This window comes from Lissotriton vulgaris, chromosome 9 (assembly GCF_964263255.1).
Source record: "Lissotriton vulgaris chromosome 9, aLisVul1.2, whole genome shotgun sequence".
Classification (NCBI taxonomy): Eukaryota; Metazoa; Chordata; class Amphibia; order Caudata; family Salamandridae; genus Lissotriton; species Lissotriton vulgaris.
In genome coordinates this window covers 791,070,988-791,093,026 of record NC_141697.1, presented here as the reverse complement: position 1 = coordinate 791,093,026, position 22,039 = coordinate 791,070,988, and the positions used below count along the sequence as shown (strand labels likewise).

The 22,039-nt window shown below is 43.7% G+C and overlaps 1 protein-coding gene across 1 annotated transcript in view; it reads right to left on the bottom strand.

Moving 5' to 3' along the window:
- SLC29A2 (solute carrier family 29 member 2) overlaps positions 1-22,039 on the bottom strand; it is an 81,686-nt gene that overhangs the window by 11,675 nt on the left and 47,972 nt on the right. The window contains exons 8-11 of the mRNA XM_086938525.1: positions 17,897-17,994; positions 14,195-14,273; positions 10,658-10,773; positions 10,308-10,413 (exon numbers count right to left, since the gene is read on the bottom strand). Of these exons, the coding sequence (XP_086794651.1) occupies positions 10,308-10,413; positions 10,658-10,773; positions 14,195-14,273; positions 17,897-17,994 (399 nt within the window). The remainder of the gene's footprint in view (positions 1-10,307; positions 10,414-10,657; positions 10,774-14,194; positions 14,274-17,896; positions 17,995-22,039) is intronic.

Below are 22,039 nucleotides of genomic sequence, written 5' to 3'. Positions count from 1 at the left end.
GTGGGCAGGAGCACCAGGGGGCGGCTGAGAAGTGGACAGGATTTACACAAGTTTATTGTTTGTCTGCAGCAGTTCAGGCTGAAGGGGAACGGGTAGGAAGTTCACGCCTGAATGACATAGGAAGTTAAAATGTTAGGTAGGAAGTTCAGTGAAGTTAAAAGGGAAGTTGAGGTAGGAAAGCAGGAATGGTTTTTAGAGGTCCCACTTTCAGTTGAGCAGCCCTGTTGCACGTATGATATTCAGGTTTGAATAGGTCATCGAGGGAGGGATCTGTTAGGGGTGGGGGAGTTGATATTAGGAAGTATGATGTATAGTGAGGATATAGTTTTGTAAGGCAAAGGCCCAGGTTATATTGTAATGTGTAACTGTCTCAATAAAGCAGCCTTTTTCACACAACCCGGTGTTCAGTGGTCTGTGCTGCGCCCTCTTCCCCAATTGTCACAGCAAACATCTGACCTCGTAATCCAATTAACTATACCATGACTCTGTCCAAAAATTATTTTCACAGTATTAGATTCCATGATTACATGACGTGAAGTGTCTGTAAACTGTTTCAAGGCAATTTTTGAGCCGGACTGTGACAAATACAATGTATCAACATAAAGAGCAGGATAATGGTGGGGAAACCCACAGTTGCTTCCAGTAGATATCGCTGAACAAAACGTATGAATAACAATATAAAAAAAGACTTGCAACCAAGAACAAATGCCAGTATGAGTCAGCATCATTTTACCGAGGGTAAAGTCACAATTAGTTGAAACATGTTGACAATGCATTGCCAAGAGCCAACACATAAATTCAACTTCACAAACAACAGATCTATGACAGAATATCGAAAGTCAGAATATCGAGATATCGTACAGAGACCGTACGAATCAAATCCCGTACGAGTCTCACTCAGAACCCGCTATACGCGACATTTGTACGGTTCGCAGCTGGTTTATACGACCCATTATAATAATGGGGTAACCCTAAAGGTACTGGACCTGGGTGATTACTAGTATAAACAGACAATGGTCCAAGACCCAATTTTTTCAAAAATGAAAAATCAAAGATTTAGCAACTCAAGGTGTGCATAAAATTCACAACCCAAACACAATTAAATGACAAACAAAAGAGTAGGCAACAGTAATAAATTCATGCTTTTTATGCATTTGATTCATGCTTGAGATTCAGAAATATATCTACAAATGTTTACATTTTATATACAATGCCCCGTATCAAGAGCGTGCAGTAAGAGAAAGGAAAGTGTCAAAGGGCGTGATGGTGATGAGGTGAAAACGGAGGACAGAAATCACACAGAGTGTATAAAAAGTTATTCTGTGTTGATCAGAAGAAACAGTCAACAAAGGACTAGAGCAATAAACCCTGGCCACATTAGTGGGTCAAATATACAGTCCTTAATCATGTTCATGAGACATTAGATGTATAAATGTCTGCACTGAAGGGAAGGTAACATTAGTGGTCCAGGTATTCTTAATTATGTGTCGACCCATAAGGGTCGACACATAAGGGTAAGCTAATTTTGAACCCTCCCCTAGGTTTCAATTTTAATAGAAAATAGGCAACATCCTCACTGATATTTGTATTTCCTGTAGGGTCATCTACTTGATCCCTTGCCCCGTTATATCCGTCCTGAAGAAGACTCGCATGGCCCAGGACTAACTAACCGCAAGGCCCCAAGACGAGTCGAAACGTCGACACATAATTAAGAATACCTGGACCACTAATGTTACCTTCCCTTCAGTGCAGACATTTATACATCTAATGTCTCATGAACATGATTAAGGACTGTATATTTGACCCACTAATGTGGCCAGGGTTTATTGCTCTAGTCCTTTGTTGACTGTTTCTTCTGATCAACACAGAATAACTTTTTATACACTCTGTGTGATTTCTGTCCTCCGTTTTCACCTCATCACCATCACGCCCTTTGACACTTTCCTTTCTCTTACTGCACGCTCTTGATACGGGGCATTGTATATAAAATGTAAACATTTGTAGATATATTTCTGAATCTCAAGCATGAATCAAATGCATAAAAAGCATGAATTTATTACTGTTGCCTACTCTTTTGTTTGTCATTTAATTGTGTTTGGGTTGTGAATTTTATGCACACCTTGAGTTGCTAAATCTTTGATTTTTCATTTTTGAAAAAATTGGGTCTTGGACCATTGTCTGTTTATACTGGTTTATACGACCCAGCAAGTACGCTACGTGTCGGTTACGCACCGTATGACCCTTTTTCTACGGGAGCTGAAAACAGTCGTAAAAGCAGAGTTTGCCCGAAACAGGTATGGTACGGCCCCCCGTGTACGGCGCGTACCCCCATGATCCCAGGGGTACAGCGCGTACCCCTGTGATCATGGGGGATACGCGCCGTATACCCAGGGTACATGGGGTATGCACTCTACCCCATGTACGCTGGGTGTACGGTGCATACCCCATGTACGCTGGGTGTACGGTGCATACCCCATGTACACTGGGTGTACGGCGCGTACCCCCCATGATCGCAGGGGTACGGCACGTACCCCTGTGATCATGGGGTATACGCGCCGTACGGTGTGTATGTGATTGCGCGCTTTTCCGTCCGAATCGCTCTTACCTGACGTGGACCGTACGTCTCGCGTCCTGATACCCCGGTCTGGATCGTACTCGTCTGGTCATACGGCGTGTGTACGAGTCGCACGGAGGCGGCTCCGGATGCGATTCATACAGAAGGTAATCGGGCCCATAATAGATAATATATATATACTTACTTAATAATAAGTTTTATTAACTATTGTTATAACTTAATAACTTAGAAATAATTAAAAATATTATAAATTACAAATTCAACTATAAACATAAACTAATAACATAAATACAAATTTAATAATTATACAAAACAAATTAAAAAAAATTAATTTACTTTTAATATTTCTAAAATTAATTATATTCCTGCCGGGTCGCGCTGTTTGGCCGCCATATTGGGTGAGGACGCTGAGGAGGCGAGCGGTGCAGCGCTCGGCCACTCACGACCTCTGCCCATAAAATGGCGCACCCCTACAGGGAGCGCAGCGGACGGGCGCAGCGGGCACGCCGTCAGCGCGCCGAAGTCGCGCCTAAGTCCAGCCCGTCTGCGCCCGTCCGCGGCCGGACGGGCCCAGGGGCTAGTAGTCCTGTCACTCCTTTATCTTACGCAACCTCTGCCCTTAGGCGCTTACACGCCTCGGCCTGTCCTCTCCCATCTGACATCTGGACCCGCATCACCTCACTTGGCATTGCAGGTATTTCAACTCCTAATCTTGCGCCGACATCATCAGTTACCGCTCCGGTTCCCCCGAAGTCTTCCATCCGGGTCCTATATTTAAACACCCGCTCAATGGTGAAGTACCAAGTTGATATTCTGCACCTCCTCATGTCTGAAAGCCCCGACGTCTTATTACTATCAGAGACTTGGCTTACCGACGACTCTCTCCCAGACATCTTGGCCACGCTACCCCCTGACTACTTCTTGCTGAACAACAACCGAGCAGGGGGCCGTACTGGGGGAGGGGTGGCGGCTGTAATACGTAAGGACCTCAAGATCATTGCTTCTGCGCCCATGACCTTACCGGATGCAGACACCCTGGTCCTTAGCCTAGGGACCGAGGTTGGTGCAGTTACTCTTGTGCTACTATACCGCCCTCCCCACTCCATGCCATCCTTCCCCTCATCCTTCATCGATCAGCTTACCAACATTGCTACCTGCTCCCCCCGTATTATCATCATCGGGGACTTCAACTACTGGTTTCAACATGAGGACGCTGGCCCACATGTGTCCGAACTGTTCGAGGGTCTCTCAAGCCTTAACTTTACCCAACTAGTTAGGGTGCCACCCATAAGGGTGGCCACATCCTCGACCACGTTTGGACCCATGGAGTCACGTCCTCCTGCCCATTAATAACACCTTGCGTGTGGTCGGACCATTGCCTGATCGATACCACCTTTTCAGCGGTCGGCCACATCAAGGTCCCCTTACGGGAGGGGGGCACGGCTCGCAAATGGAAGGCTGTCGATCCCTCTAAACTTCTGGCTCATCTGTCTCAAACCTATTCCCTGGTACCCAACGACACTGGTACCGACAAGCTCCACGGTTACGTGGCAGACTGGCTTACCACAGCCAGTGACATCTTTGCTCCCTTCACAATAACTCCCACAAATGGTTTACCCCCCACCTAAAAGTTCTCCATTTAGAACTCCGCCAGCTCGAGCGCAAGTGGAGGAGAGACTACAGCCCTGTAAGTAGAGACGCATACGTGGCTGCCCGCAATGGGTATAAACTCGCTATTCTGGCTGCCAAAAAAACCTATGCTTCTGGAAAAATTTTATCTGCCCCCTGTCAGACTAAGGAAATTTTTAAAGTTCTCAATGAATTTACTTCCGACCCCAGGACGCTCCCTACTCAAGCCCCTACACAGGAAGCATGCAACGCCCTTAGTACTTTCTTCATTGAAAAAATCGTATCGATCAAGACCACCATTCCTATTACATTTCCTGGCGCTGGACCTGTTTCCCCTCCCCACAATACTTCCTCTTTCACACAATTCCCTCTTCTTGACTCCTCCTCCCTGGCTACTCTTGCCACCCGCATTAAGTCGGGATCTCCAGATGATTGCTGCCCCCCTTCCATTCTTAGGGACATCTGCCAAACTCTACCTGACTGCATTCTCCCCCTGCTAAATTCTTCTCTTTCCTCTGGAACGGTGCCGGCCCCCTTCAAGGAGGCCGTGTTGGTACCTCTTTTGAAGAAACCGGGGGCTGACCCCGCCGTCCCGGCAAACTACCGCCCCATCTCTCTCTTACCTTTCTTCTCAAAAATCCTGGAAGCCCACGTCACCACCTGTCTCTCACAGTTTATCGAGAGCTCCAACTTCCTCGAGGGCAACCAAGCTGGCTTTAGACCCGGCCATTCAACGGAGACAGTGATCCTGGCCGTGCTGGATGCCCTGAGAGACGGTGTTGACAAAGGTACCCCCCAGGCCCTGGTATTATTAGATCTGTCAGCCGCCTTCGACACGGTGGATCATAACATCCTTCTCCGCCGTGTCGAGCAGGCTGGCATCCAGGGCCCGGCTCTGGCCTGGGTCAGATCTTTCCTGACGGGCAGGTCCCAGACCCTTAGTCTGGGTACCTTCAGGGCTCCCAGAGAGCAGTCGCTCTGTGGGGTCCCCCAGGGTTCTTCTCTGTCCCCTCTTCTTTTCAACCTTTATCTCCGCCCCCTTCTACTTTCTCTGAGGCTGTGGGACGTCACCGTGTTCAATTACGCGGACGACCTGCAGCTCATCTTCTCTCTTAATTCCCCTTCTGCTATTCCTAACTTTCAGTCAGCCATGTCCCACATTCTCCAGTGGATGGGCCTCAACCAGTTAAAGTTGAACCCCGGTAAGACGGAGCTCCTCCTTCCCGGTAGGAGCCCCACCTTCTGGGGGCCACACTTCTGGCCGGCGGAACTGGGCCCGTCTCCCACTCCCGTGGCTTCGGTGAAGAGCTTAGGGGTCACTATTGACTCTGCTCTCTCCCTAGGGCCGCAGGTGGAGACCGTGGTCTCTTCCTGCATTTACCAACTGCGCAGGATCAGGAAAGTGGCATACCTCCTTACACCTGAAGCCCTCCTGCAGGTCATCATGGCCCTCGTCCTCTCTCGCCTAGATTTCTCCAACTCGATCTACCATGGTCTGCCCAAAACATCGATGGGCAGACTACAGGTGGTCCAAAATCAGGCGGCGAGATTGGCCTTAGGGATTCCGAAGTGGCAATCTGCCAGGCCCCTCCTCGTCAAACTCCACTGGCTCCCTGTCGCCTCTAGGGCAGCCTTTAAGATCGGCTGCCTCATCTTCAAATCCCTGGCTGGCCCCTGTCCCATCTTTGTAAAATCTCTTATCTTACCTTACTGCCCGTCCCGCAACTTGAGATCCTCCTATCTTCATCTTTTAACTGTCCCCTCTTACAAGCTCTGCAGATCTGGAGGCCGGAGATTCGCTTACCTGGCCCCCAAGTTCTGGAATTCTCTCCCTCTTTCTCTTAAAATTTCTAATTCTTTGATCCTTTTTCGCAAATCTCTAAAAACTTGGCTTTTCCCTCATTCTGGTTAGTCTCTCTGTCCCCTCTATCTCCAACCAGCGCCAGGAAACCCATGGTGTCAGTGCGCTATACAAGCACCCCTTACGATACGATACGATACGATACGATACTACATTAAGGGGTCGATTCCGATTCGGGAAAAACCGCTCCGAATAGCCGTTCGGAGCGTTTTTTTTGTCCGATTCGTACCCAGCCAAGTCCCCCGCATGTACGATGAAGTACGATTCCTACCGGGAGCAGGACTCCGTACAAATCGTACAAAGACCGTACGATTCAAATCTCTGCATGATTCACCCTCGGAACCCGCTGTACGCGACATCCGTACGGTTCGCGGCTGGTTATTCCGACCCAGCAAGTACGATTTGTGTCGGGTACGCACCGTACGACCCTTTTCCTACGACAGCCGAAAACAGCCGTAAAAGCAGAGTTCGCCTCGAAAGAGGTACGGAACGGCACCCCCGGATACGGTGCGTACCCCCATGATTGCCGGGATACAGTGCGTACCCGTGTGATCATGGGGGGGTACGCACCGTACCCCACGATCATGGGGCGTATGGACCGCACCCCATGTTCGCAGGGTGTACAGTGCGTACACCCTGCGATCGCAGGGGTACGATGCGTACATCCCATGAACTCAGGGGTACGCACCGTACTCCCCGATCATGGGGCGTACGGACTGTACGGTGTGTAAGTGATTGTGTGCTTTCTCCGTACGAATCGCCCTTACTTGACGTGGACCGTACGAATCGCGTCCTCATAACACAGTCCGGATCATACTCGTCGGGTCGTACGGCATGTGTACGAGTCATACGGTTCACGGTTTCAGCCTTGCTATACGTACGATCACGACGATTCGGACGAATTCATGAAATACGGATCGTACTACGCGACTCGGACGGACGGGTACGATTCGTACGGAGAGGGCTCCGGATGCGAATCGTACTGACGTTTTTTCTCCCGATCGGAATCGACCCCTAAGTAAAACAAAACAAAAAATATTAAATAACAGAGGAAATGAAATACTATTCCAATTCCCAAAAAAAAAACAGTAAGGAAAATGTTGGATAGTGTAGGGGTAAAAAATACCATTCCCACTCCAGAGAGTGCAACAGTAAGGAAAACGTTGGATAGCGTAGGGGTACAAATTACTATTCCAAACCCAGAGAGTGTAACAGTAGGGAAAGTGTTGGATAGCGTAGAGGTAAAAATTACTATTCCCACTCCAGAGAGTGCAACAGTAGGGAAAGCGTTGGATAGCGTAGGGGTAAAAATGACTATTCCCACTCCAGAGAATGTAACTGTAGGGAAGGGTTTGATAGCGTAGAAGTAAAAATAACTATTCCCACTCCAGAGAGTGCAACAGTAGGGAAAGCCTTGGATAGCGTAGAAGTAAAAATTACTATTTCCACTCCAGAGAGTGCAACAGTAGGGAAAGCGTTGGATAGCATAGTTGTAAAAATTACTATTCCCACTCCAGAGAGTGCAACAGTAGGGAAAACGTTGGATAGCGTTGGGGTAAAAATTACTATTCCCACTCCAGAGAGTGCAATAGTAGGGAAAACGTTGGATAGCGTAGGGGTACAAATTACTATTCCAACCCCAGAGAGTGCAACAGTAGGGAAAACGTTGGATAGCGTTGGGGTAAAAATTACTATTCCCACTCCAGAGAGTGCAATAGTAGGGAAAACATTGAATAGCGTAGGGGTACAAATTACTATTCCAACCCCAGAGAGTGCAACAGTAGGGAAAGTGTTGGATAGCGTAGAGGTAAAATTACTATTCCAACTCCAGAGAGTGCAACAGTAGTGAAAGTGTTGGATAGCGTCGGGGTAAAAATAACTATTCCCACTCCAGAGAGTGCAACAGTAGGGAAAGTGTTGGATAGTGGGAGGGTAAAAATTACTATTCCAACTCCAGAGAGTGCAACAGTAGAGAAAGCGTTGGATAGCGTAGGGGTAAAAATTACTATTGAAACTCCAGAGAATGCAACAGTAGGGAAAGCGTTGGATAGCGTAGGGGTAAAAATTACTATTCCAACTCCAGAGAGTGCAACAGTAAGGAAAGTGTTGGATAGCGTAGGGGTAAAAATTACTATTCCAACCCCAGAGAATGCAACAGTAGGGAAAGCGTTGGATAGCGTAGGGGTAAAAATTACTGTTCCAACTCCAGAGAGTGCAACAGTAAGGAAAGCGTTGGATAGCGTAGAGGTAAAAACTACTAATCCAACTCCAGAGAGTGCAACAGTAGGGAAAGTGTTGGATAGCGTAGGGGTAAAAATGACTATTCCAACTCCAGAGAGTGCAACAATAGGGAAAGTGTTGGATAGCGTAGGGGTAAACATTACTATTCCAACTCCAGAGAGTGCAACAGTAGGGAAAGTGTTGGATAGTGTAGACATTAAAAAAAGCACTTATAAATACATTTATATTTTAAAATATAAAAATATTATTTATCATATAAAGCTAAACTATTTACAAATACCAATAAATAATTATTTCAAAATTAATTATCAATTAATAATTATTATCCAATAAATTAATTACCAATACACAAATATAAATGTATTAACTACTTAATTACATATCAATTACTTTACACACTATTCCCCTATGAGCACACAACAAACACCAATAATAAAATAATACACTTAACATAATTATCAATTAATAAATTATTAGAAATTAATTACCAATTAATAAATATTAATTACCAATTAATTATTCATTAACAATAATATCATTACCAAAAACAATTATTAAAAAAAGTATTACTTAATTACATTTAAATTACTTCCCACCCTATTCCCCTATAAACCCATAACCCACTACAGAACATAATTATCAATTAATCAATGAATTAAAATGAATTACTAATTAATACAAGTTAATTACCTATTAATTAATAATGAATTTATAATTCCTAATAAATTACTAATTATTTTACTATAATTAAATTACTTCCCACCCTATTCCCCTGTAAACCCATACCCTGCTACAGAACATAATTATCAATTAAGCAATTAATTAAAAGAAATTACTAATTAATAAAAATTAATTACCTATTAATTAATAATTAATTTATAATTCCTAATACATTAATAATTAATTTACTATAATTAAATTACTTCCCACCCTATTCCCCTGTAAACCCATAACCCGCTACAGAACATAATTATCAATTAATCAATTAATTAAAATAAATTACTAATTAATAAAAATTAATTACCTATTAATTAATTATTAATTTATAATTCCTAATAAATTACTATTTAGTTTACTATAATTAAATTACTTCCCACCCTATTCCCCTGTAACCCCATAACCCGCTACAGAACATAATTATCAATTAATCAATCAATTAAAATAAATGACTAATTAATAAAAATGAATTACCTATTAATTCAAAATTAATTTATAATTCCTAATAAATTAATAATTAATTTAGTATAATTAAATTACTTCCCACCCTATTCCCCTATAAACCCACAACCTGCTACAGTACTAAAATACAAAATTTACTTAAATTACATAAAAAAATAATACATATTAAATACATAATAATATACATAAAAATCATATAAAATCGATATTAGTAACATCGATATTACTAACATAGATATTAGTAACATCGATATTACTAACATAGATATTAGTAACATTGATATTACTTACATAGATATTAACAGAATGGATGTTACTTACCTTCGATATTACTCACATTCGATATTACTTACCTTCAATATTACTACTTCGATATTATTGTACTTCGATATTAACAATTTGATATTTTGGCTGCCTACTACAAACAACACAGCTGGTTGACTAAGTTTCCATGTTGACTGTTTATTTTGGCACGAAAGTTATAAAATGGAAAGATACAAGAACATACTAGAGACAGAGCAATGTAAGAGACTTCTTAGCGCGAACCATACAGGGTTGTAGATGGGTGCGATTTCAAGCATGACATTAGGGTCGGTACTTGTGTATTTTTCTAGCCAACACATGGATTAAAATAATCAACAGAGGTGACGTGTCGTCAGTGAGGTGCTGGAATTCGAACTCACAATCAACTGTTCTCTCCCTTCTCCAACCAATTGATGTGGGAATAAATAATCTATGGCGGCTTGCTGGTGTATGGGGAATGGAATAAGCAAGCCGTCCTGAGTCATTGTTACGCATTGTATAAAGCTGACTTTTACTCACTCCATTTCCCCTCAGTGCTGGAGCTCTGGACGCTCGCTGTGATGGCAGGAAACACTGCTATGGTAGCACCGAAAGCAAGCACGATGCACAAAGCCAACATCCAGATCTGTGGATGAGAAAAACAAAATAAATCACTAATAAAATGGAAGATGACAAAAACATTGGTACTTGTATGTTTTGACCAGCAATGCTCCACTTTTCTTGTGTGAGACACAAACGCACATATGACTCTGCAAACACCCATCATTCTTGGTAAGCACGCCCTTCCAGTAGCACTCATGTAGCCTTATCAGCTTCTATTCTGAGCACACCACCTAATCTCTGGGCTCTAGAGCTCTCCAGCACTGTACCTTTCTAAGCACCACGAAGACGGACGCCTTTTCGGGCTCCTTGACCATTCCATAGGGTGTACCATTCTCCACCATGACCGTCCCATTTTTGGGTTCATTCAGATCTCCGTTCTTCTCTGTAGAAAAAGAGAAATTTGTGAGTTACAGTGTATCTAGTGAGTTGTGGGGGAGAGAGAGAAGGGAAGGGTTCATGTTTCTCTACCAAAGTATAGAGCCAAATGAATAAGAGTGCATCCTGCCTTTCTTTGCCTGATATAGACACATTACCCTGACCCACCAAACGTTCCCTAAACACTATCCAGCTGAGGAGAAGGAACGCCAACCCACATAGAGACCAAATGAAATTAGACAGCGTGAGAAAAAGCTGAAGACAGCATTGCTGTCCCTCTGTATGTGAAATGCAAATAGAGCAGTCTCAACTTCAAGCACAAAGGAAACAAAACCTAGTCCGAACACACCATGTGAGATACAGTATTTTGTACAGGGCACACAGGCTTCCCAATCATAATCCAAACACCACCGTACCTTTAGGTGACAAGATGAGGTTCACACACTGGGGTGGGAGAGCGGAGAACCAACAGGGTCAAACAGATAACAGTACACAGGGTAGGGCTGCAAGGTTCTTCACAGTCATACAGAGGACTCTCTGTTACAACTGTATTGCAGTAGTACAGTTGTAGGAAAACTATGTAAGCTGCACCCTTTCCCGCCTAAATATCAGTCCCCCACATCATAGTATTTTCCTCTTGATGCATTGCAAGTCAACAGTCAAATAATTTCCCAGGCTTCACCAACTGTCAATAATAGCTTCTAACGATACGTCAAATGGCCAAGAGCCAAATGTGGAACAGCAAAAGTGATGCAGAAAAGGAAGATGGAAGGGACAAGTGTTAGCCTCGTTCTCTGATCAACTGGTTTCACCTAGGACCACAAGCCTTTGCATTCCTAAAATTACAAGCTTGACACAGTGATATCTGTGATGTGATTCAACTGTGTACGGGTATTGTGTGAAATTATTGAAGAAATATTTCTTTGTCAAAATAATGAACGTGTATAAACTGTTATTTACAACAAAGTTACATTAATTAGAAAGGGTTATCAATCGAAATTAAGGATCGAGGAATGTTATAGATAAGGACAGGCTAGATTTAGAAATTAGCATTGGGGTTACGATTACAGGTGTTACCATGTTCTTTTCACCATTATGGAATTCTTTGGTTTGGATTCCTCATTACAAAAAGCCCACTACTTTTAATGTCAAATTTATGATTTAGAATTCTTCAGTATAGTATTTCGCTATCATGACATTCTTCTTGTTCACACAGATCGTTTTGCAAGTCTACCCGGATGGTTTTTTAGAGTATGTGCACAACAATATTGTCAAGACAGCACACTATAAAATTATGTGGTATATGGGTCTCTTTTTACCCTCTTTTATGCTGCTTTTACAGACTTAAACAGTAAACCAACATCTCCTGAAGGTACATATTGACAAGGCGCATGTTTGTATGGAATCCCGGAAAATACTGAAAGATGGATGTTGATTTTCGTGTGACCCACCCCAATCCCGCTCTCAGCTGACTTCCGTACTTCTTTGATGACAAGTCGAACAGAAGCTGCATTGGAAGGGAGTTTCAGTTCTTTAGAAACACCAGGTATGCCAATGTGGGCTCTGACATAACATATGGAAATTACGTAAAGCAACTCATCAGGGGTAGAGGGTGGGACGCTAACCTGACCTCCCAAAGAACAAGATGTTTTGACGACATAAGTTGTCATGCAACATGCAGCCCCCTCCCCCATCCACTCCCTCCCCCGTGGGGCCTTAAAGTAACAAGAAGATACCATGGGTGGACAAGGATGTAGCAGAAACATTTTCTAGATCAGCGACAAGGAAAGGTGAATGAGCTGAGTAGGTCGGGAGCAGTTCAAGTGTTTACACCTTAGACTTGGCTCAAGTGACGAGGTGGCTTGTCAGAATATAATGGATGTTAATATTGTCCTACATGATTATGGTAGCCACAACATTGACTATCAAATATATGTATTCAAGGTACTCAGATATTAAGGATAGTAAACCTATATTTACCCACACACAGTTGCCTGGACAAAATTTTGGCAGTTGATATTGTGCAGGATGATATTAAATTAATAATATTCTGGTACTATACCACTGTAGGTATTGAGATGAAAGCTGCCATCGCTAGTGGATTTTCATTGGGTTGTGGAACTTGGTCAGTGCGTTTTGCTATTGTCAAGTACGTTTTTACATATGCTTAGTTGTTCTTGGGGTGGTTAGTTTATACTGGTGATGGCCAGTATGCTAACGGGGCACAGTGAAGCCAATGTGGTTCTAGCAGTGGTTAGGGTACTTTGTGGAAAGCAGCGGGAAGTGTGTTTATTGACGCGATCAGTGTTTTTTTTTTTGGCTCTGTGTGTGAAGTGGTAGATGGTGTGTGTTATCTTTCAGTGGGCAGTGTGTTTTCGGAGGTGGGGCAATCTTTTATTGGGGGTGTGGTATGTATTTTGTAGTTATGTTGATTAGGAGTGAAAAGTATGATTTTGGAAGTGAGAAGGGTTTTTAGCGGCTTGGCAGGAAGGTTTTGTGTAGTTTTCAAGTCGATTAGGGTGGGTAATATTATGTTTTGGGGTAAGATTTAATTTTTTAAACAGGTATAACTGTAGAGGGAGTAGTTGGTTTTCGGTTTGGGCTTATTATTTTGCGGGTGGATAGCTTGTTTAAGGGTGTAGAATTGCTCTTTGAGTGAGCAATAATTTATTGGTGGTAGTTTGGGTGATGAATGTGTTATGTAATGGACCTTTCTTTTAGTACAAGCATTGTGGTGGAAAGTGTTTATGTGTAAGTGCGAAATATTTTGTCTGCATACAGTAGAGCAGGAATGGGGCGGCCACCTACTCTGGGGACATCAACACCTGCAGCAGTCAAGACCTGCCCTAAACTGTTGATATAAAATATAAATAAAAAAGGAGCTAAAATGCAACCCTGCTGTACTCCTCGCTGAAGTTTAAAGTGCTCCGTGCATTACCCATTGGGACCAAACCTAACGCTGGTGGACAGGCCGTTTAGCATATCCTGCAGGAAATTAATTAAAACTATATCAACATCCAACTGAAGAGTGTATTTGGGGCTGAGTAATATGTTTTGAAGACAGAGGTTGGAACAGAGCAGCACATTTGGGTAGTACGATTCTTGGAGTCCACAGTGTTTCTGCCAATAGACAGAAGGTCTTAAAATATGGTAGTATATTTCTTGGATGGGCAACCTCTTTGGGAAAGGCAATGAGAGGGATTTTTCGTCAGGGAACTATGTTTAAGACTGATCCATCTGTCTTTAGTAGTGGTTGTGCTCACTATATTGTGTGTCTAGTGGTGGTCTGTGTGTTTGTGTAGCATGTCATCAATTTTGGGAGTTTTTTCATCATGAGTTGTGTATTTTTGAGTGTGGTCTGTGAGTTTGGATATTAAAGCTTGGTTTCTGAAGAGAGAGATAGTGCAGCGGCCTGGAAAGGCACCCACCTTTCTGCAGCAGCTCTGCCTTGGTCTCCAGTTCATAGCTCTGCTCCGGCTTCTTGGTAAAATAGTACTGGGCGAACTCCTAGAGTGATGTTCAAATTACAGAGTTCAGAAACAACATGTATCAACTACATAAATTCTGCTGCCAATCTTCTACCATCCTAGTTACCGCCTTCTCATCATGTTATGGTAGTGGAGTTTTCTCATCTCCATACAAGCCCAATCAGATTAAAACGTAATTCATTCTCATACTTCATGTGAGTGTGGATTAAGTGCTTCAAAACATAGATCTAATAATGTACACCGCTGGTCTATATGGGAAAGTAGGGCATCTCTCATAGCAGCTAAGAGCCTTGGCCTAAGTAGCCTTTAAAATGCTAGGCCAGTCATACATAATGGCGAGTAATTTTGTGTTTCTTACTTCCTCTTTGCCACCCATGTGTGCTCAGTGGTAATGAGAGACACTTTATTCTCTCAGGTTTTCCCATATACAAGCTAGCCAGTAACTAATAGCGGTACATAACAGGACAAGGGAATTACTTTTCTCCCTATATATATCTGATCTTCCCCAGTCTTTATCTTTGAGTGAAGGTATTGCCCCTGTCTTGGGGGATAAACCTATTATTTGTTTGTTGTATGCAGACAATTTAATAATATTTGACCTAACTCCGAAAGGATTAAATAATCGTCTGCAGGCACTACACAAATATGCAGAGATTCACCACTTAAAGATAAATGTCTCAAAGAGCAAAGTCATGTGTATGACAGGAAAGAAAAAACAGATACATGGGAGTTTTAAGTGATTGGTAGGAGGTCATGAGTTAGAAGTTGTAAAAACGTATGTCTTCCTAGGGAAAATAGTTTCTGGTAACTTGAGTGTTAAGGCCCATATAGATAATAACATCCGGAAGGCAATGGCACAAGGTAAGGGTTTAGGTGCCCTTTATAATGCCACAGGCAAAAGACATTTTGCCTATTTGCTAGAGGCCTTCCGTGCTAAAATCCCGGCCTCCCCACTTTATGGTATTGAATTGCTTGATTTGGGGCAATTTTTTTTTTTACATACAATAGAGGGCAGACTCTTACGGTACTTAACTATGGTTAACACTGCTTGTACTGTGGCTTCCCTTAGGTTAGAATTTGGTATCCGTAGTAGCTGGGTCCAAGGCCTAGCTGGGATAGTACGATGGGTCTCTTGTCTGGTTAAGGGAAGACCGGATACTTTATGTTACCTCATACAAAAAGAACTATTGGGACCCCTAAAGGAGCATTCTTTAATCGTAAAGAATTTTAGAAGGGCTGTAGCTCTATTGCAATTGGAGGAATCAACTCTTTTTACGCTATCTGCACAACAGCTGAAGTCCTCCCTAAAACTGGCTATATGGAATTTGAGTTTTGGTATGGATAGGGATACTCTTATTCTGAAGAAAGGCGTCCCTCCGGTTATAGACTCCTATCTATTTAAAAACATGCAACCCTACATTTCTTGGAATCTTCCTCATGGAATACGGTGCTTTTGGTACCTTGTGAGGCAGGACCTTCTTCCTTTAAACAATTTATTATTCAAATGGTATGGTTCCTCAGCAATGTGCAATCAATGCAATAAATCGATCCAGGACATTGCTCATGTTCTTTTTGTATGTCCGGCCCTTATGTTATATAGGCGAAAGTGGTTGAGACCTATTTGCTTAAAATTAAGTATTTTATCATCTAGCTCTTTAATGGATGCCATTTATAATCCGCCTAATGAAATGTTTTGCTATAAAATGTTTAACTTTTTTAAATGCTTTTTAGACATATATTAGTGGTCATGAAATTGCTCTTCTTACTTATTCTTATATTTGTATGTAAACAGTATTTTCCTTCTATGCTATTCTTTTATGTGGATCTCATGTGAATTCCAAAATCATGAATAAATAAATTGAATTGACAAGGGAAGGGAGATTCGCAGCACTGCCCGGCACTGGAATCTTCTTAACTCTGTTTGATGGCTGAGTCCAAGGGAAGAGTTACAGTGACCCCCATGTGTCAACCTCCATTCATGTGACCTTGAGAACAGAAAGGCTTTTTTTATGAGAAGGAATCTTTTAACAAAAAGACCTCTCAGAAAGTTTCCCTTTCTCTAGTTTTTTGCCTTACTGATTCCTTTTAGCTCCCCCTTGTTTGCTTCATATTTAAGGCTTCATTCTGGTCATACCGAGGAGATAAACAATGGGAAATCACACGTTTTTTGGGGAATAATGTACAAGAATGGGTGTTTCCATGCAGTTTTCTGCTCGCTTTCCCTCAGTGTCCGACACTTTCGGAATCTGAAATCTCTGTGTGAAATACCATAACCTGTAACCCAGATGTGGTTGGTAACTCTCAATACCGTCTCCATCGGGATCCCCAAGGCCACTCGAGATGATGCCCCAAGTGGGTGCGCCACTGATTACCATGCATTTCGGACCTCACAAAAAGTAAAGCCTTCACAATTGTGTTCTTTATTTTATATTATTCCAATCATTGTAAACACTAAGGCTATGATTAAGAGTTGCACGGTGCAAGGATGCTGAAATTACTGGGTTCGGAATTAGCATACATGGCTGCTTATGGTACCTCTGCCCATTTAATACGGTTCCCCAAAAATGGGGAATAATACGCAGATCCGGTTTGGAGAGTCCTTGCCTGCATGTGGATTCCACACTCTGGGAACAATGCGGTCTCATTTACCACCTGCTTTAAGCATTCACTGCCCCGTGTGCCTGAGGAGGGGATCCAAGGGGGCTTTTGGGCCAGCAGCCTCAACCTGAACCTCACTCAATGTTACTGGATGGCTTTTCCTGCTGGTAAAATAGGACTAGTGTTCCAGCTCCCCTTTAATAAGGGTGTGGGATCACTGGAAATTTGTGATCTGGGGGAGAGGCATTTACACATGATGCACCGCTCCTCCTGACTGATGTTTGTTAAACCAACTGAAAGTGCTCTTCATTCCTGCTCACCTGCCCCTACGGGAGGAAGACTGATTTGCCTTGTCCAGGCTCCCAAATCACTCAATCATCAGAACAAGGGGCAGGAAAAAGATCTCCTCTTCCCATCTCTTCGGCTCTCTCAGTGGCCATTCAGTTTGCCCAATTTAGGAGGCAGAAGTAGGGACTACGCAAGTGAAACTGGATTGACTACAAAGGCGTTACGTGCACATAATACGGGGCAGGGTTTTTTGTTTTTAATGATTTTACACAGCGACAAAAATGAAAAACAATGTATTTTCCCATCAGTGACAATTTCTAAAAATGGGAAGAAATAAAAATGGTATTTTTTTAAGGCATCTCCATGCTCTCTATCGTGACTCCAAGGCTAGTCTCTATGTGAACACGGACACAATGAGGAGTTTAAAAAGAATGAGATGTCCTAAAATAACTGGAGCGGTAAAATGTTTGTTCAATAATGCTAATGTTTTCATGAGTGTTGGTATATAATACGAGGCCTATTACGGAGCTAAAACGTCACTGGTATCCGAATGCACACCTAGCAACTAAATCAACATGGAAATCTATAAGTTTCAACTTCGTTGTTAGCAGAACTCAAAATGAACATGAATATACACGGTTAGCCAAAAAGAAATATGGGTAAAAATAGATGGGAATGTTAAAGAAAATTGCAATTTTCACTCAATAACTTTACAACTAACCATTGATTTCCCACAACAATTCCTCCAAGACTCACCAGTTGTGGCAGGATGAGGTAGCAGACGATGGAGATGAAGGTTCCAATACAGGGAGTGACGAAGTAACTTAGAGCTGAGGTCTGGGGGTCCACCCCACCTGGAAACACAAATGTGATTGTGAGCAGGACAGTTCTGCGTGTGTGCGAAAATCTGAGCATGAAGTGGAACTTATTGGATTTTCAAGTGATGAACAAGACGATAAAGATTTGAAAATGAAGGGAGAGAGCAAGGAAAATTGATGTATAAATGGGTGAGAAAGGTTGTGAAAGTGTGAGAAAACGTGTGGGGTGTGTGAAATCCTGGGCATGAAGATCAGTGAAGGTATGTGTTTCTGCCTATGGAAAATGGAGTATTGCAAGTGTGAGAATAAGTGTGGTAGTGCTTTCAGAGTAAGAGTCAAAGTTCTAGGTAGCGCGGATTCAGAGTTCACAGACACACAGTGTCATGGACATCACCCCAAGTCACAATATGGAGTCTAGGGAATTGCCAAAGGTCACGCATAGAGTCGTGGGTGCACCCGAGGCCACACTAAGTCAGTATTAAAGCCTAATGCCCCATATACTGTCTGAAGTAGAGAGCACCCAGGAGTGGAAGAGATTGGGTCAGTGAGTCAGGCACAGAGCTCAAGGTCATAGAGAGTATGGAAAAGATACTAAAGTCAGACTTGGGGTCAGTGGTAGAGCAGAAGGGAGGAGAGTGAGGGAGGATGACCCACAGAGTCAGTGTGGGAGATCAAGGCCATGCAGTTTCAGTTCGGGAGAACCTGAGGTCATAGAGAGCCAGGGCCAACGCTTAAGGTCACACCGACACACTACCAATGAATGAGGTGTCAGAGAGAGAGAGAGGGGCAGCGACTGATGTCACAGTGAACACTTAGCAAAGCCAGAGATCACAGAGAGTCAGGGTCGGTGGGTGGTACCTCACTCAGTGTAAAAGTTCGAGTTCACACAGAGTAAAGGTCAGGGCCCTAAGTTATAGGTTATGAAAGCCACAAAGAATGAGCTGCAGAGTCCGAAGCCCGAAATCACACAAAGGACGAGGTGCAGAGCTTGTGTTTGGAGTTTCCTGTCCGCTGTAATGGACGTGCTGATAGCTCCTTCAAACAACACATTGGTTCAGCTTTGAGATAGTTGTGAACTTTTTCTATATCTTTTTTTTCCCAAAAGTAACATAGCCAACAACTTTAAGCTGAAAGGATTAATGGGTCAGGCATTATCAACTATTGATAATATTCTACAGAATTGCAGCTTTAGCATCCTGCAGGCACACTCTGCCAATCACAATTGGTGGGTGTGGCAGTGGGCTAAAGGCAGGGCAGGGGATGGCTTTCTGAAGGGTGTAAACAATTCTGAACAATAGGTGCTTGAGTGGGACAAAGCGCTAAGCTAATCCGAGTGTTTAGAGACCTGTACTTAAACTAAGTCGAGGTGAAGGACATCACAAGCTGGTCCTTTTCCGTGCAAAGGCAGGCTTTAGCTATAGATACCTTGGTACTTTCTGAAATATCACCCCATACCCAAAGTTGGGAAAAGGGGTGCACAGCTTTTTCCCACCAGGCACAAATGAAGTGCTTCACAGTGATACCTAGCACCGGGAAGCCGTACAATCCTGGCTAATAGGATTACCCGAGGGCTGAGACACTACGTAGAAGAACCTCTTCTTTGGAATTGGCCAGGAGATGTCCATGGGCTAGGAGTTGATGTGCTCCATTTGTACAGCGGCAAAAAGAACACTTGATGGACGGAATGCTGAACCAATCAAACAATCACCCCCCAGTCACAGATATGGGTTAAATCCATTGCTTTTAACACGCCATTCCAGATTGGACCCAGCCATATGCAAATCAGTCTTGACCCTCCTCCCCGTGGGAACAGTCCAGCCCCGACTGCCAGGCCCTCCCTGGACCAGAAACAAGCATCCTGGGTCTGGCTTTGCGTTTTCCCAAGTTCATATGGTGTCACACACAAAGTCCAAGGTGAAAAAAACACACAAAGTTAGAGGAGCAGCCGTGTCACGCTCAGTGGGATGCCCAGCCAATTGTAAAAATGTTCACCTCAATGAAGTTGTTTGACCACATACCGAGCGCATGAACTGAGGGTCATAGTCTAAAATCACAGAGGCCAAGACAGAGCCAGGAGTTCGGCTGACCTGAACAAAACGTGTCCTCGCGGTCTCCCTGCTCTCAGATGAAACACGTGAACAAAATGTAAATAAAACCGCCCCACATGCTCTCTTGAGGGCGCGCCTGTTTATGTACACTGGCTGAACTCGTTTCTCCGGGGTGAGGCAGCTGCTGCGCCAGCACAGCCTCTGTTCTATTCCAGAGAACTCGCCCGGAGCCAGGAAACGCGGAAACACATGCTCACCTTCAGAAAGACAAACAGTGCTGCCTTAGTTAGGTACTCAAGGACTTTTGTGAGGTGCAGGGCCAGACAAACACTTTTCGTAACTTCTGGCGGCATTGAGCTCAAACAGCACACTTCATGAGTGCAGGATAGCCTAGCATTGCACTTGCCAAATAGATGCAGGGGTGGGAGAGGGAGAGAGCTGTGCCTCTCATGAGTGAGGGTATTTGTGTTTCTTACACTGTCCGCTTGAGGCATCCATGGGGACTAACTCTTCAATTCCTGCAGCCTCTTTCTGGTCTTTCCTTTCACAGCTCTCAAGTTACACAGGTCCGTGCCTAAATAGCTCACAGAGACCAGTATGTTTCTTTGGAGTCCTGAGATTCTAATGGGACAAACAACTTCAAATTCCAGAATGGAAAGAGAAAAACATAGACTGGACGAGTTACTCCACAGCTGCCAAGGTTCACAGGTGCTCCAGTCCAAGGTTATTTATTTTGAATTCTGGGACTTGTAGTCACGGTTTCACAATGGTACAAACAAGACTACAAGTCCCAGAATTCTAAGGAAAACAAGCATTTACAATGCAACGGTTTCGCCTTTGAAAAAGTTAGAGCTATTGGCATTGTAAATGACACATTTTTAATCTATGTGTTGGTTTTGAAAACAGATAAAAAAATTGCATTGTCATTTACATTGCCAATAGCTTAATCTCTCGCAAATGTGAGACCTATTGTACCCTACGGACGAGCTCAGCAGACAGCAATTACTACCACACACACACACCCAGAGCCACACACACACACCCAGAGCCACACATACACACACCCAGAGCCAGCCACACACACCCACCCAGAGCCACACACACCCACCCAGAGCCACACACACACACACACACACACCCCCAGAGCCACACCCACACACACCCAGAGCCACACACACACACCCAGAGCCATACACACCCACCCAGAGCCACACATACACACACCCAGAGCCAGCCACACACACCCACCCAGAGCCACACACACCCACCCAGAGCCACACACACACACACACACCCACCCAGAGCCACACCCACACACCCAGAGCCACACACACCCACCCAGAGCCACACACACTCACCCAGAGGCACACACACCCACCCAGAGCCACACACCTGTCTGGCTACGGCCAAAGGAGATATGCAATCTGACACATCAATCAGTTCTATGACCCCACAATTTATCAACTACTCAAGTTCCTTGGAAACGTCCTCCCTCACCATAAAATGAATACTCCGTACTTTGTGAACTATGAGCTTTGCATCAGTTACCAAGATAATCTTGTGCTTGAATCCTTTAAAATGTCCTAGCTTACAACGGAAAACATTTAGAAACTTTGTAGTCAACTCATTACTCATTTGTATCCCTTCATCAATCACCAGGACTTGTTCCTGGCTGGTTGGATCAAGCATGATGTGTAAATTACATTGGTCAAACGAACCGAGCGCAGGTGATCCATGCTTAGCAACATAAAATTTGCCTCTAGCCTGTCTAGTCCTAAAATCTAAAGGTTAACCACCTAAACCCTATGATGTCAATCCTGCCCCAGCTATATACTTCTGGGTTCATGCATGACTTCAATAGTTTTTCACCCACTTTCTTTACAAAATAGTCCCTCCCAAGTTCCTTATTGATGTTTGGACAATAATACAGCACGACTCGCCCACTGAGATGGCAGCGGGAGATGCACGCCAAGCTGGGTTGCTATAGATCTGCGCACAGGCGCGACAACCCAGAAGCCGGCCACAGAGGCACG